A 10,312-nucleotide genomic window follows, 5' to 3' on the forward strand; every position below is an offset into this window, starting at 1 on the left:
GCGTGAAGGGGCGGGAGGAAGAAGACGACTTGGTGGCGTCGCGCGAAGGGGGCGGGGCCTGCAACGTCGGCCCGAACGAGGGGACGCAACGGAGGCAGGTTGGAGCCGCTGCCGTCGCCATGACCCGTGAGTGCTGGGACCTTTTCCTCTCTCCCTTTTCTTTCCGGGCTCGCTCTCCGCGCGCCCGGACGCCGGCGTGTGCGTCCCCTCAGCTTCCCGGGCGGAAGGTTCTTCGGGGAGCGCTCTCCAGCTGCCTCCCGCTCAGCCGGAAGCGCAGCCCTCTGCACGCCGCCACTTGCCGAGACCCCTGTGTTGGGCGCGGGCCGCCGCCGGCTTTCCGCGCTGGGGAAGCCGGGTGCCCTGGGTGGTGGGCCCTAGCGCGTGCTCCTGAGGCCCCGGGGCTTCCCACACGCCGCGCCAGCTGTCTGGGCCCCCGCGCCGCCCCAAACTTGACGCGCGCCGCCGGCAGTCTCGACCGCACCGTCCTCCCGCACCCCCAAGTTAACCTGCCCCGGGGCGGCTGCCACACCCCGGCAGCCGAAGCTCGGCGCTGGGGTCGGCGCCACGGCCGGGGACAGTCGGGTCCCAGTTGTGGGAGGAGGGGCGCTGGTGTGTACGTGGAGCGGCCCCGGCGACTCACTTTCTACCTTCTCCTCTTAGGCGGTAACCAGCGAGAGCTCGCCCGCCAGAAGAATATGAAGAAGCAGAGCGACTCGGTTAAGGGAAAGCGCCGAGATGATGGGCTTTCTGCTGCCGCCCGCAAGCAGAGGTAGCCCCAGGGAGGGGAAAGGAAGGGTCGGGTCGGGACTGGACGGGGAGACCTGGGTTAGAGCGAGGGGTGTACCAGGAAAGAGAACTCTTGCAGGGTTCGAGTCTAGGTTAGATGTGAGGGGCAGAGTGCATTGCTTCCTCTAGAGTTTTATTTCCTCCCCACTCTAAATTGTTAGGTCACAGCCATACAGGAAGGGACTGGGGCGGGTCCCTGTCCGCAGGCTGATTTCTGCGGGCCCTGGTTCTGACCTTAAGGGCAAGGGCAGGGGCTTCACACATCAAGTGTAGTTGTTTTGACAGCCCAGTACTTTTGACCCTCCTCGATACTTGTATCTCCTCCCTTTTCCCGACTTTCTCACTGGTGTTGTTGGGGTGTGGTGCTTAGTACAGAATAGAGAGCCTTGGGCTTGAGTGGCCAGACTTCTGACCCCTTGGGCAACAGCCAGATGGAGACTGATTGCCTTTTGACCCTTAGCTCTGTTCCTCTTGTTCTCCTAGGGTGGGAATATAGCAGCCATATGCTGAACTTTGTCCCATCCACTTCCATCTTATCCTCTGTACCCTTCATCCCCCTGCATCTTGTCCTTTTTGCCCTCTGGTACCTCCCAGTGCCCCATCATCTCTACCCCCAGGGACTCGGAGATCATGCAGCAGAAGCAGAAAAAGGCAAACGAGAAGAAGGAGGAACCCAAGTAGCTTTGTGGCTTCGTGTCCAACCCTCTTGCCCTACGCCTGTGTGCCTGGAGCCAGTCCCACCATGCTCGAGTTTCTTCCTGTAGTGCTCACAGGTCCCAGCACCGATGGCATTCCCTTTGCCCTGAGTCTGCAGCGGGTTCCTTTTGTGCTTCCTTCCCCTCAGGTAGCCTCTCTCCCTCTGGGCCACTCCTGGGGGTGAGGGGGTTACCCCTTCCCAGTGTTTTTTATTCCTGTGGGGCACACCCCAAAGTATTAAAAGTAGCTTTGTAATTCCTTGAGCGCCTGGTTTGACTGGGGATTGGGGGAATGGGGATGGAGGAGTGACTGCCCTTTCCCACTAAAAGGGGGGAGTTCTTTTAGTCCTAAGAGATTATGGATTTGTAGACATCATAAGGAAAACATCACAGAAGAAGCCTTTATTTTAACTATTGCAACCAGAAAAGCACTCCAGTTATGTGGCATAGGAATCCTCTAAGAACTATAGAGACTTCTTTTCTGTGATTTTTATCCCCCACATTGACCTTGAACACCATCCCCAGGATGGTATTGAGGGCCGTAAGAGGGGAAGGATCTAAGACCCAAGTTTATGTCTCTTTTCCTCATTCTTTGTTTGCTTGAAAGTTGGCCAAAAAAAATCCTGCTGCTCACCGACTTCGGTGGTCGGCTGCTCTCGAATTCACATTCTCTTCTGTCATTCCTTGTGGAATGAAGGTGGTTTTTGTCTTCCATTTTCTTTGACCTCATGATGAGGATTAAAATGTGTGGTAGCTGCTGCTCCTTTCTTCCTGTGCCCTGGTCTGTTCTCTGGTCTGGGCTTCTTCCACCCCTGTGCTCAGTCAGACTGAATCACTTGTTTCCTTTCCATTGCCAAGAGCAGACCCAAATCTTCAATCTCTGTAGGTCTTTCCCTGACCCTGTCTCCAGCTCAGGAGCCAGAACGGGGCTTGTGCCACACAGCTAGGATCAGCTAAGGCTCCTGGGTTTACTTCCTTGGGAGTTAGACTCGCGCTTTAATGAAGCTGTAGTTTGTCTACTTCTTTTCATTTAGATACTTACTGAGCCTAATCGGCGATAACTGCTCACTTGTCCTTGAGGTATTGAGCTCAGTGGATGGCTCCTGGAGCTGAGATTAAGAGCGTAATTAAAGGGTCTCCCAGTCAGTTAATGTAGATCAAGAGCCAGTTTTTATGTGGCAGTACTGAAGCCACGGCAGTGTTGCCTAAAGATACTAGCTAGGGTGGTGGTGATTCCGAGTGGTGAGCCAGCAGTGGTGCCAGGAGCAGCCCCAGATAGAGGAGTACACAGGCCCAGCATGAGGCAACTTTGACCCAGAAGGTAGCCCAGCTACCCTTAGTGAAGGTCTTCTCCAGTTCTGCTTCCTCATAGCTGTGAAACCAAAGATTAGAGATGATGCAGAGCCTTAGCTTTTGAACTTCCCTGCTTCCTCATAACCAGGGCAGATCCTTGTGTGTCTCTCTCCCAAGAACTTTTGGAATGCCTTTCTAAAATGTTTCCTTAAAATAGCTGGGTTTTCCGGGAGTGTATCTTATGTATGCTTTCATCCTACCTGAACCAGTTGGTAAGGGTAACCATGACATAGAGCGAAGCAAGGAAGAAGGCGAAGTGGAAGCCAGAGTAGCTGTAGGAAAGATGCTGGCTCTGCACTTGAGCAGCTGGAGGGGTCTTCTGGTCAGCTGGCCTGGCCCTGCTCCCTTGCCCTAGAGAGAAGTGTGGCGGGAAGCAATGTTGCTGACAACTCCCTTTCCCCAGCTCTTGTGAAGGCTCTTGAAGGCTCTGGCCCTTTACAGGGTTCAGCTAGCTGGGTTGCTAGATTGACTCACCGTCCTCTGGTTCCACTGTTTGGGGGCAGCAGAAACAGACTGAGGGCTTCTGTAAAACAAGGCAACGTGTTTTGAAATGACTTCAAGAAAGTGTGAGGGTGCTAATTTAGAAAATCTCAGACTGGCCTGGTGTAAGAAGTGGAGGCACACCTGGGTTCAAATTCTTGCTCCAGCATAAAACTGGCTATGCAAACTTTGGTAAGATGTTTAATCTTTTGTGCCTCAATTCCTCCATTTGTGAAATGGAGCAAATACCTACCTCACAGGGTTGTTGTGAGGATTAAATTAAATGAGACTATGTATGTAAAGTATCTAGCACAGTGCCTAGCACATTGTGGGTACTCAATAAAAGGAAACAGCAGCTAGAATCTGAGCATTCTGGGTAGAAGTTGGTAGGATGTGTGTTTCTGTGTTCGGGGGTGGGGTTTTGGGGGTTTTGAGCTTTTGATGCTCACCTGGAACTCATACTTGTAAACCTTGATGATCCACAAGGGCCCAAATAACTGCGCCAGGTAGGAAGCCTCGTTGCTGTGAAAGAAAAAGTATTTTAACTTTGGGCCAAATATGAAAGAATGGCATTTACTGTCAACTAGTCCAGTTAGGTATGCTTCTGGAGGGTATTGTGCTCCCAGAGGCCCCTAAAGTTTGTGCATCTAAACTCAACATTCTCCCCTGCCCCTGTCATCTCACACAGATCATCTGACAAAATGCTATTCTTAGAAACTCCCCTGTTCGTGGGGAGCTTTTCTGGTTCTAGACTTGCTCTACGGGATCATCTGACAAAATGCTATTCTTAGAGACTCCCCTGTTCGTGGGGAGCTTTTCTGGTTCTAGACTTGCTCTACAGTTTAAATAAACCACAGCCCTGGACATTCTTCAGTGAGTCCTGGGCATCTGCTCACACTTCCCCTTAGCACCTTTACGTACCAAGCAAAGAGTACACAAGCATACATGATGCTAGCACTAAACACTGCTACTGACGCATCCGGTATTTGTGGTTCCATTTTATTCTGGCCAGGCAGGCACAAGGTGTGATTCTGTCCTTGAAAGATTACTGCCAAGGGGCAACAAGAGAACAGGGTTATGAGTAAAGCTGGGTATTTAGAAGGAACAGAAAAGGTCTTTAGCACTAATACTGGCAGTCTGGGTCCTCACTTGTCTCTGGGGGACGGCTGGACAGTGCAGAGAAGGTCAGATACATGATATAGCAGCTGATGATAGAGGCTTGTAGGAGGCCGGAGTTTGGTTGCCCTGGGGAGCACAGGTGTTAGTTGACAGTGAACAGAGTTAGTACTACCTCCACCTGTACGTCTGTCTTCCCCTGTCCTTTGGGGAAGAGTGTGACAAAAGCAGCAGAGGTACTTCAGATAACAGATTGGGAAAACTAATAAAGGTTTTCTATAATTATCAAAGGGATACACTCCACCCCCAAATCTGTAATGTGAAATTGCATATACCCACTGAGGCGGATGCAAGGTGCGATGGAGAGGAGAGACAGGAGGCCACAGAAGCAAAGGTGCAGACTGAGTAACATTTTGTTGAGCAGGCAACCATCAGGGTGTGTGTAGTGGTGGAACAGTAGCACAGCTCCCACACCTGCCATACTGTAGAATCCTAGTGTGGCCAGTAACACACCTAGGTACCAGCTACAGTCTTGAGCTGCACCAGTCTGCCTAAAGAGAAGTGGTTAAGGGATTAGAATTTTACCCATTACAGATTAGTCAGCTCACTGAGCCACACAGTACATTCTTGAGCTTTTTGTTGTTTTTTGACAGGATTTCACCATACACTCCACGGGTCCTGAACTCTTGCCTCAGCATCCTGAGTATTGAGATTATGGGTATTTACCACCATTCTTGATTACCTGTTTTTTGTTTTGTGTGTGTGTGTGTGTGTGTGTGTGTGTGTGTGTGTGTGTGTGTGCGCGCGTGTGTGTGTGCGCGCGCGTGCTCTTTTTTTTTTTCCCTTTGGAGCTGGGGACCCAACCCAGGGCCTTGGGCTTGCTAGGCAAGCACTCTTCCGCTGAGCTAAATACCCATCTTCTGTTTTTGTTTTAAGAGGTTGATTTAGAACCCCCTACCCTGCTTGGTTTTTTTTTTTTTTTTGTGGCCTTGAATTATTGGCCCTCCTGTTTCTACCTCCGCAGTGCTGGGATTACAAGTAAATGTCATCAACATCTGATTTCCTGAGCATTTTGGTATTCTTTTGGAGGCCATGGGAGCAATACCTGCTATGGCCTTCACCCAGCCTTTCTGTATGAGTAATGTCTCCCAATTTCCTTGGGAGGAGCCTTTAGGGTTAGGTGTGTCTTACCAATTTATTTGTGTGTGTGTGTGTGTGTGTGTGTGTGTGTGTGTGTGTGTGTGTGTGTGACCCATACATAATTGTGAGCCCTCATGTGGTTTTGAATTGAACTCAGGAAGAACAGGCAGTGCTCTTAACCTCTGAGCCATCTCTCCAGCCCATCCTTACCAATTCTTGTTCCAGGACTGGGCAAAGGCAGTGATAAGCACCAACTGTAATAGGATGAATGTGAAGCCTCCACAGATGCCAATATAATGCCAGGCTGCAAGACAGGCACCATTGGGAACTTTTAGCTCTGGCTGGTCATGATGTATCAGTATATCCCTCCACCCCCCTGCAACCCCTACGTAGCCTAGGCAGGTCTCAAATTCAGTCCTGCTCCACTCTGTCCTGAATGCTGGCATTACAGTTGTGTAATGAAGTCCAGCTTCCTGCTCTTGAGTAGTAAGTCGTGGCCTACTTTTGCTGATCAAGGTGGAAGGTGAAGAGTACCTGGGAAGAGATGCTCATCAGGGATGCAGAAGGCAGCGGTGCAGAGACCTAACAGGAACAAGAGCTTGAGGCTCCAAAAGCTAGTTAGGGTAGAGAGAAAGCCGATTGAAGAGCAGAGGCAAAGGAGGAAGACGCCACAGTCACATCTCAGCAACACTACAGTTACAGAAGGTTTGCATATAACTATTGCTTACAATTTAGAGCCCAGGAGTTTATAAACCTATTTCTGTCTTTTTCTTCATTCTGGAGTTTCTTTTAGCCAGCTTGTGTCTACTTCCCTCTGTCCCATCCCCATCTAGAAAATTACACACAAACCTGTTATGCAGCTGTGCCCGAGGGCTGGTGGGGGAGTGGAGGCGGACTAGCAGCACAGCCTGCAGCAGGTGGAAGGTGGCAGTTCCCGCACATACTCGATACACAGCCCCAGAACCACTGAGCACTGGACAGTCAGAGTTGCCGAACAGGTGGGCACATAGCACTGAGGGCATCTGGATCTGCAGGAAGTTTGGTTGTGAGAAAAGTAAGGGCAAGCCATAATGCATGGACAGGTCCCAACTTTCCCCTGCTAGGTTGACTCCTTTGCTTCCTGTTCCCAATCGAAATCTTAACAGGTTTTTTTTCCTCATGTTGCAACCCCTGCCCACTTACCCCATGTGCTTTGCCCCAGACCCTTTCTACCACTGTCTTCGAAAGTAGGAGGCAGCAGATTGCTGAGGCTCCCATGTGGAGAAGGATGTAGAGCAGGCGGCTACAAGTAGACTCGGTCAGAGAGTGGCAGCCACTGGTCCAAGAAACAGGCCCACAGCAGGACACCTGGGGATAGAGCAGATGTAGGAAGCAATGGGGAGTTTTTCAAAGGGTTAACCAAAGGTCAAATTCCCAAACCCTCCATCCCACTGTCTGGTTATGAGCCATGTAGGATTACCTTCCACAGAGAACTAGTAAGGTTTTCATTGCAAGAACTTTAAACTTCAGTGTATGCATGAACCACTTACTTTTTCCTAATGATCTATGGTTGGGATGAGAGGTTTACCAATTACCCAGGTAAAGAACCAGGTTTCTGTCCCCAACTCCTAGTTTTTTAGCTATCTTTTGCTTAAGATATAAGCAAAGATCTCTTCAAGTCTCTTCCCAAATGTCATCTCACCTGATAGAAGGGGGTTTTCACTACGACATCGCCGACTCCACCGTGCTGCTGTGCAAAGCCCTGGGTGGTGCTCCGGCCTGTGATGTCTTTTGCACCCATCAATTTTGGCCCAGAGGTTAGATCCTGTATTGGAAAAACTGATGAGGGACAGCAGCTTCTCAGGATTTTCACCCATTGGACAGTCGCTTTGCTGGCCTTAAGGTCTTAAGGCAGCAGCATGGGTTTTTCATAAAATGAATACAGATCACCGGGAAGTGGTAGATGCAAATACTCTTGTGAAGATGCCTTCACAGAGCTTCGGACTGTTTTCTAAGATTAGGAGCAGTTGGCCTATCTGGTCTGGGGATTAGGTTTTTTTTAATTGGTTTAGGATTAGCCACCTTGATTGGACAGAATTCCTTGTGTGTGTGTATGTGTGAAGGGATTGTTTTTAGGAACAGTGTGAGTTTGACTGGTGTGGGTAGTGAACAGACAGTCGAAGGAGACTGCAGAAAGCAAGCTGGAGAGGAAGTCAAAAGCGAACCTCTTTCCTAGCTGAAGCTTCTCAAGACAGGCACAAAGGTGTGGTCCAGCCCCTACCCCGCCCCTTATCTGGGCGGAAGCTGAGCGTTGCCGGAAGTTGTGAAGCGGCAGCCTATTGCGGCGGCGCGGTGAGATCGAAATGGCGACCGAGGGAGACGTGGAGCTCGAGTTAGAGACTGAGACCAGCGGCCCTGAGCGGCCTCCCGAGAAGCCAAGGAAACATGACAGTGGTGCTGCTGACCTAGAGCGGGTTACTGACTATGCGGAGGAGAAAGAGATCCAGAGTTCGAATCTTGAGACGGTGAGGTTGGCTGGGAGCTTGTATGAGAGGGGTTGAGAATGGGGCGGGAGTGAGGTGAGACTGACTGGTTTTGCTGCTCACCGGGGCTCCGGGACCCCTGATAGTCATAGTGGGGTTTGGCAGTAGGGCGAGGCTAAGCGACAGCACTCAACCAGTCTGCGGTTTACTTAAGAATTTGATAAAAATGGGACCTAAATGTATCTCAAGGACACGGAATGAAGCGTAGTCTTTTGGTCTTGAGAAAACTAGTAGTTGTGAATACCTGAAAAGCCACGTGGCTTTTATTTGTGGTGTTGTGTTTTAGATGGGAAAATTTGGGTCGCATGGTGGTAGGTAATTAGACTTGTGTTTTCTACAGGCTATGTCCGTCATTGGAGACAGACGGTCCAGGGAGCAAAAGGCCAAACAGGAGCGGTAAGTTTAAAGCCAGCGCTACCAGTAGGTCTTCCTTCTCCGGGGGGGGGGGGGGGTTTTAATCTTTAGCCAACTCCTAAAGATCTAGGGGTTACAACTTTGTTTTTAGTGGAAGGAAAGGTTCCTGGATATCTTAATGTAAAACCTCCAGGGGCGCGTTTATTTGCTATTTTCAGTCAACCTGTTCTACCCATTTTCAGTGTGTACCTGTGAGTGTTCCTTCTGGGAGTTTATAGCAGAGGCAGAGAATGAAAACAAATGTATATATTTACAGGGAGAAGGAACTGGCGAAGGTCACTATCAAGAAGGAAGATCTGGAGTTGATAGTGAGTAGTAATGCTTTAATGGATTCACAAGAGAAGTTCTACCCACGCTGGGTTCCTTAAACAAGTGGAGCCAAAGTTTGTTGTAAAATTTATGCCTGAGAAGAGGCTTCAGTGACATGATTTTCCCTCTTGCAGATGACAGAAATGGAGATCTCTCGAGCAGCAGCAGAAAGGAGCTTGAGGGAACACATGGGCAATGTGGTGGAGGCTCTTATTGCCCTAACCAACTGATAATGTGCGTTTAGACATTCTGGACTGATTTACGGAAATAAAGTGTTCTGTTTTGCTGTTTTTTTTTTTTTTTTTCTTTTCAGTTTTATCCCAGATCAAATGCATTATATATCCTATTTTATTGTCAGTTTCTATGTTGGACCTTGATAAAACTGTATGAACAATCAGTATAAAGAAGTACCTAATGTTCAAATACAGGCTCTGTTTTTATTACCCTTATTCTGTGTGTGTGTCTAGGCACTCTCCTGCCATAGTGTTTCTACCATATGGGAATGGAATTCAAGTGCCCTTTTTCACTAGGTTATCTCCCCAGCTCTAAGCAGCAGATTCCAGGTGGTATGTGAGTTTCTCTCATCTGACTAGCTCGCTCTTGCCAATATAGAGTACATTTGGATCCTCTGCAAAAGATCCACATGCATGTTTCTAGGATAGCTTATGCTATCTGTTTTTCTCAGATCGGTTCTTTCTGTATAAGCCAGGCTGTTTTCAAGCTCAGATCCCCTCCCTAACTTGAGAGCTGCTTCATTCAGCTACCCTTACCAGCTCTTCAAGGCTATGTTAGGAATAGCGAGACTAGCTCCTGTTTATAAGCAACTGGAATAAACATTCAGGTTCTAGAAAGGGAAACATCATTTATTAAAATGTTGGATCAGGGCTGGAGCTATGACTCAGTAAGTACCTGCCTCAAAAACAAAATGAGTTTGGATTTCCACTAATGCCCTAAAAACCCAGGAGTGGTGGGATGCGCCTGTAACCGTGCCCTGGGGACTGCTGAGACAGGCAGCTTGGAAAAATCAGGAACTCGTGAGATCATAGCACCAAACACAGAAGTAGAGTGACTAAGGGAATAACACCAACTTCGTGAGTTCCACCAGCCTGTACATGGGTAGAAATGCATACTTAATTATTCATAAAGAGCTTTTTTTTGTTTCTGCCCTGGGCCAGCTGTAGCTGAAGCTGTGCTGAAACTCGGAGCCCTTTTGCCTCAGCTGTGTGTTTCCCTCCATCTGGCTCAGTGCTCACTGTTAGCTCGGTTATTTCTTAGTGTTTACACCTTAAATGTTACGTAGTTATAGGCAGTTTGTTGACAGCCCATGAGTGGGTCTTATTTATCTTTCATCTTTCTGAGACAGGGCTTCTCTGTAGCCCAGGCTGTCCTAGAATTCAATATATAGACCAGTCTGGCCTCAAACTCTGCTTGCCTCTTCCTCCATAAAGGTGTGTACCACCACTGCCTGGTTATGAGTGTGTCTTGTAGGGATTAAGG

The 10,312-nt window shown here is 49.1% G+C and overlaps 3 protein-coding genes across 6 annotated transcripts; 2 read left to right on the forward strand and 1 right to left on the reverse strand.

The window, feature by feature from the left end:
• On the forward strand, positions 1-1,745 carry Serf2 (small EDRK-rich factor 2). Of its 2 annotated transcripts, none has more exons than XM_032904062.1 (3): positions 1-126; positions 661-769; positions 1,381-1,745. In XM_032904062.1, the coding sequence occupies exons 1-3, from the start codon at positions 120-122 to the stop codon at positions 1,664-1,666; spliced, it is 402 nt and encodes a 133-aa protein (XP_032759953.1). In that variant the 5' UTR covers positions 1-119; the 3' UTR covers positions 1,667-1,745. The 2 variants fall into 2 exon arrangements, with proteins under 2 accessions (XP_032759953.1, XP_032759954.1); XM_032904063.1 differs by having other exon boundaries at positions 2-126; positions 1,404-1,745.
• Positions 1,746-1,857: 112 nt separating this feature from the next.
• On the reverse strand, positions 1,858-7,667 carry Serinc4 (serine incorporator 4). Of its 2 annotated transcripts, XM_032904067.1 has the most exons (12): positions 7,252-7,667; positions 6,753-6,917; positions 6,420-6,598; positions 6,105-6,184; positions 5,781-5,874; positions 4,770-4,981; positions 4,464-4,559; positions 4,236-4,362; positions 3,764-3,836; positions 3,309-3,357; positions 3,035-3,185; positions 1,858-2,853 (listed from the first exon to the last, which is right to left on the reverse strand). In XM_032904067.1, exons 1-12 carry the CDS (start codon positions 7,348-7,350, stop codon positions 2,700-2,702), a joined length of 1,479 nt encoding a protein of 492 aa, XP_032759958.1. In that variant the 5' UTR covers positions 7,351-7,667; the 3' UTR covers positions 1,858-2,699. The 2 variants fall into 2 exon arrangements, with proteins under 2 accessions (XP_032759958.1, XP_032759959.1); XM_032904068.1 differs by lacking the exons at positions 4,770-4,981; positions 6,105-6,184; positions 6,420-6,598; positions 6,753-6,917; positions 7,252-7,667 and having other exon boundaries at positions 5,781-5,932.
• Positions 7,668-7,866: 199 nt separating this feature from the next.
• Positions 7,867-9,264, forward strand: Hypk (huntingtin interacting protein K). 2 transcript variants are annotated; one of them, XM_032904064.1, is made up of 4 exons: positions 7,867-8,074; positions 8,433-8,488; positions 8,763-8,814; positions 8,950-9,264. In XM_032904064.1, the coding sequence occupies exons 1-4, from the start codon at positions 7,913-7,915 to the stop codon at positions 9,043-9,045; spliced, it is 366 nt and encodes a 121-aa protein (XP_032759955.1). In that variant the 5' UTR covers positions 7,867-7,912; the 3' UTR covers positions 9,046-9,264. The 2 variants fall into 2 exon arrangements, with proteins under 2 accessions (XP_032759955.1, XP_032759957.1); XM_032904066.1 differs by lacking the exons at positions 8,433-8,488; positions 8,950-9,264 and having other exon boundaries at positions 7,879-8,074; positions 8,763-8,822.
• The last annotated feature ends 1,048 nt before the right edge of the window (positions 9,265-10,312 follow it).

Source organism: Rattus rattus, chromosome 5 (genome assembly GCF_011064425.1).
Source record: "Rattus rattus isolate New Zealand chromosome 5, Rrattus_CSIRO_v1, whole genome shotgun sequence".
NCBI classification, from domain to species: Eukaryota; Metazoa; Chordata; class Mammalia; order Rodentia; family Muridae; genus Rattus; species Rattus rattus.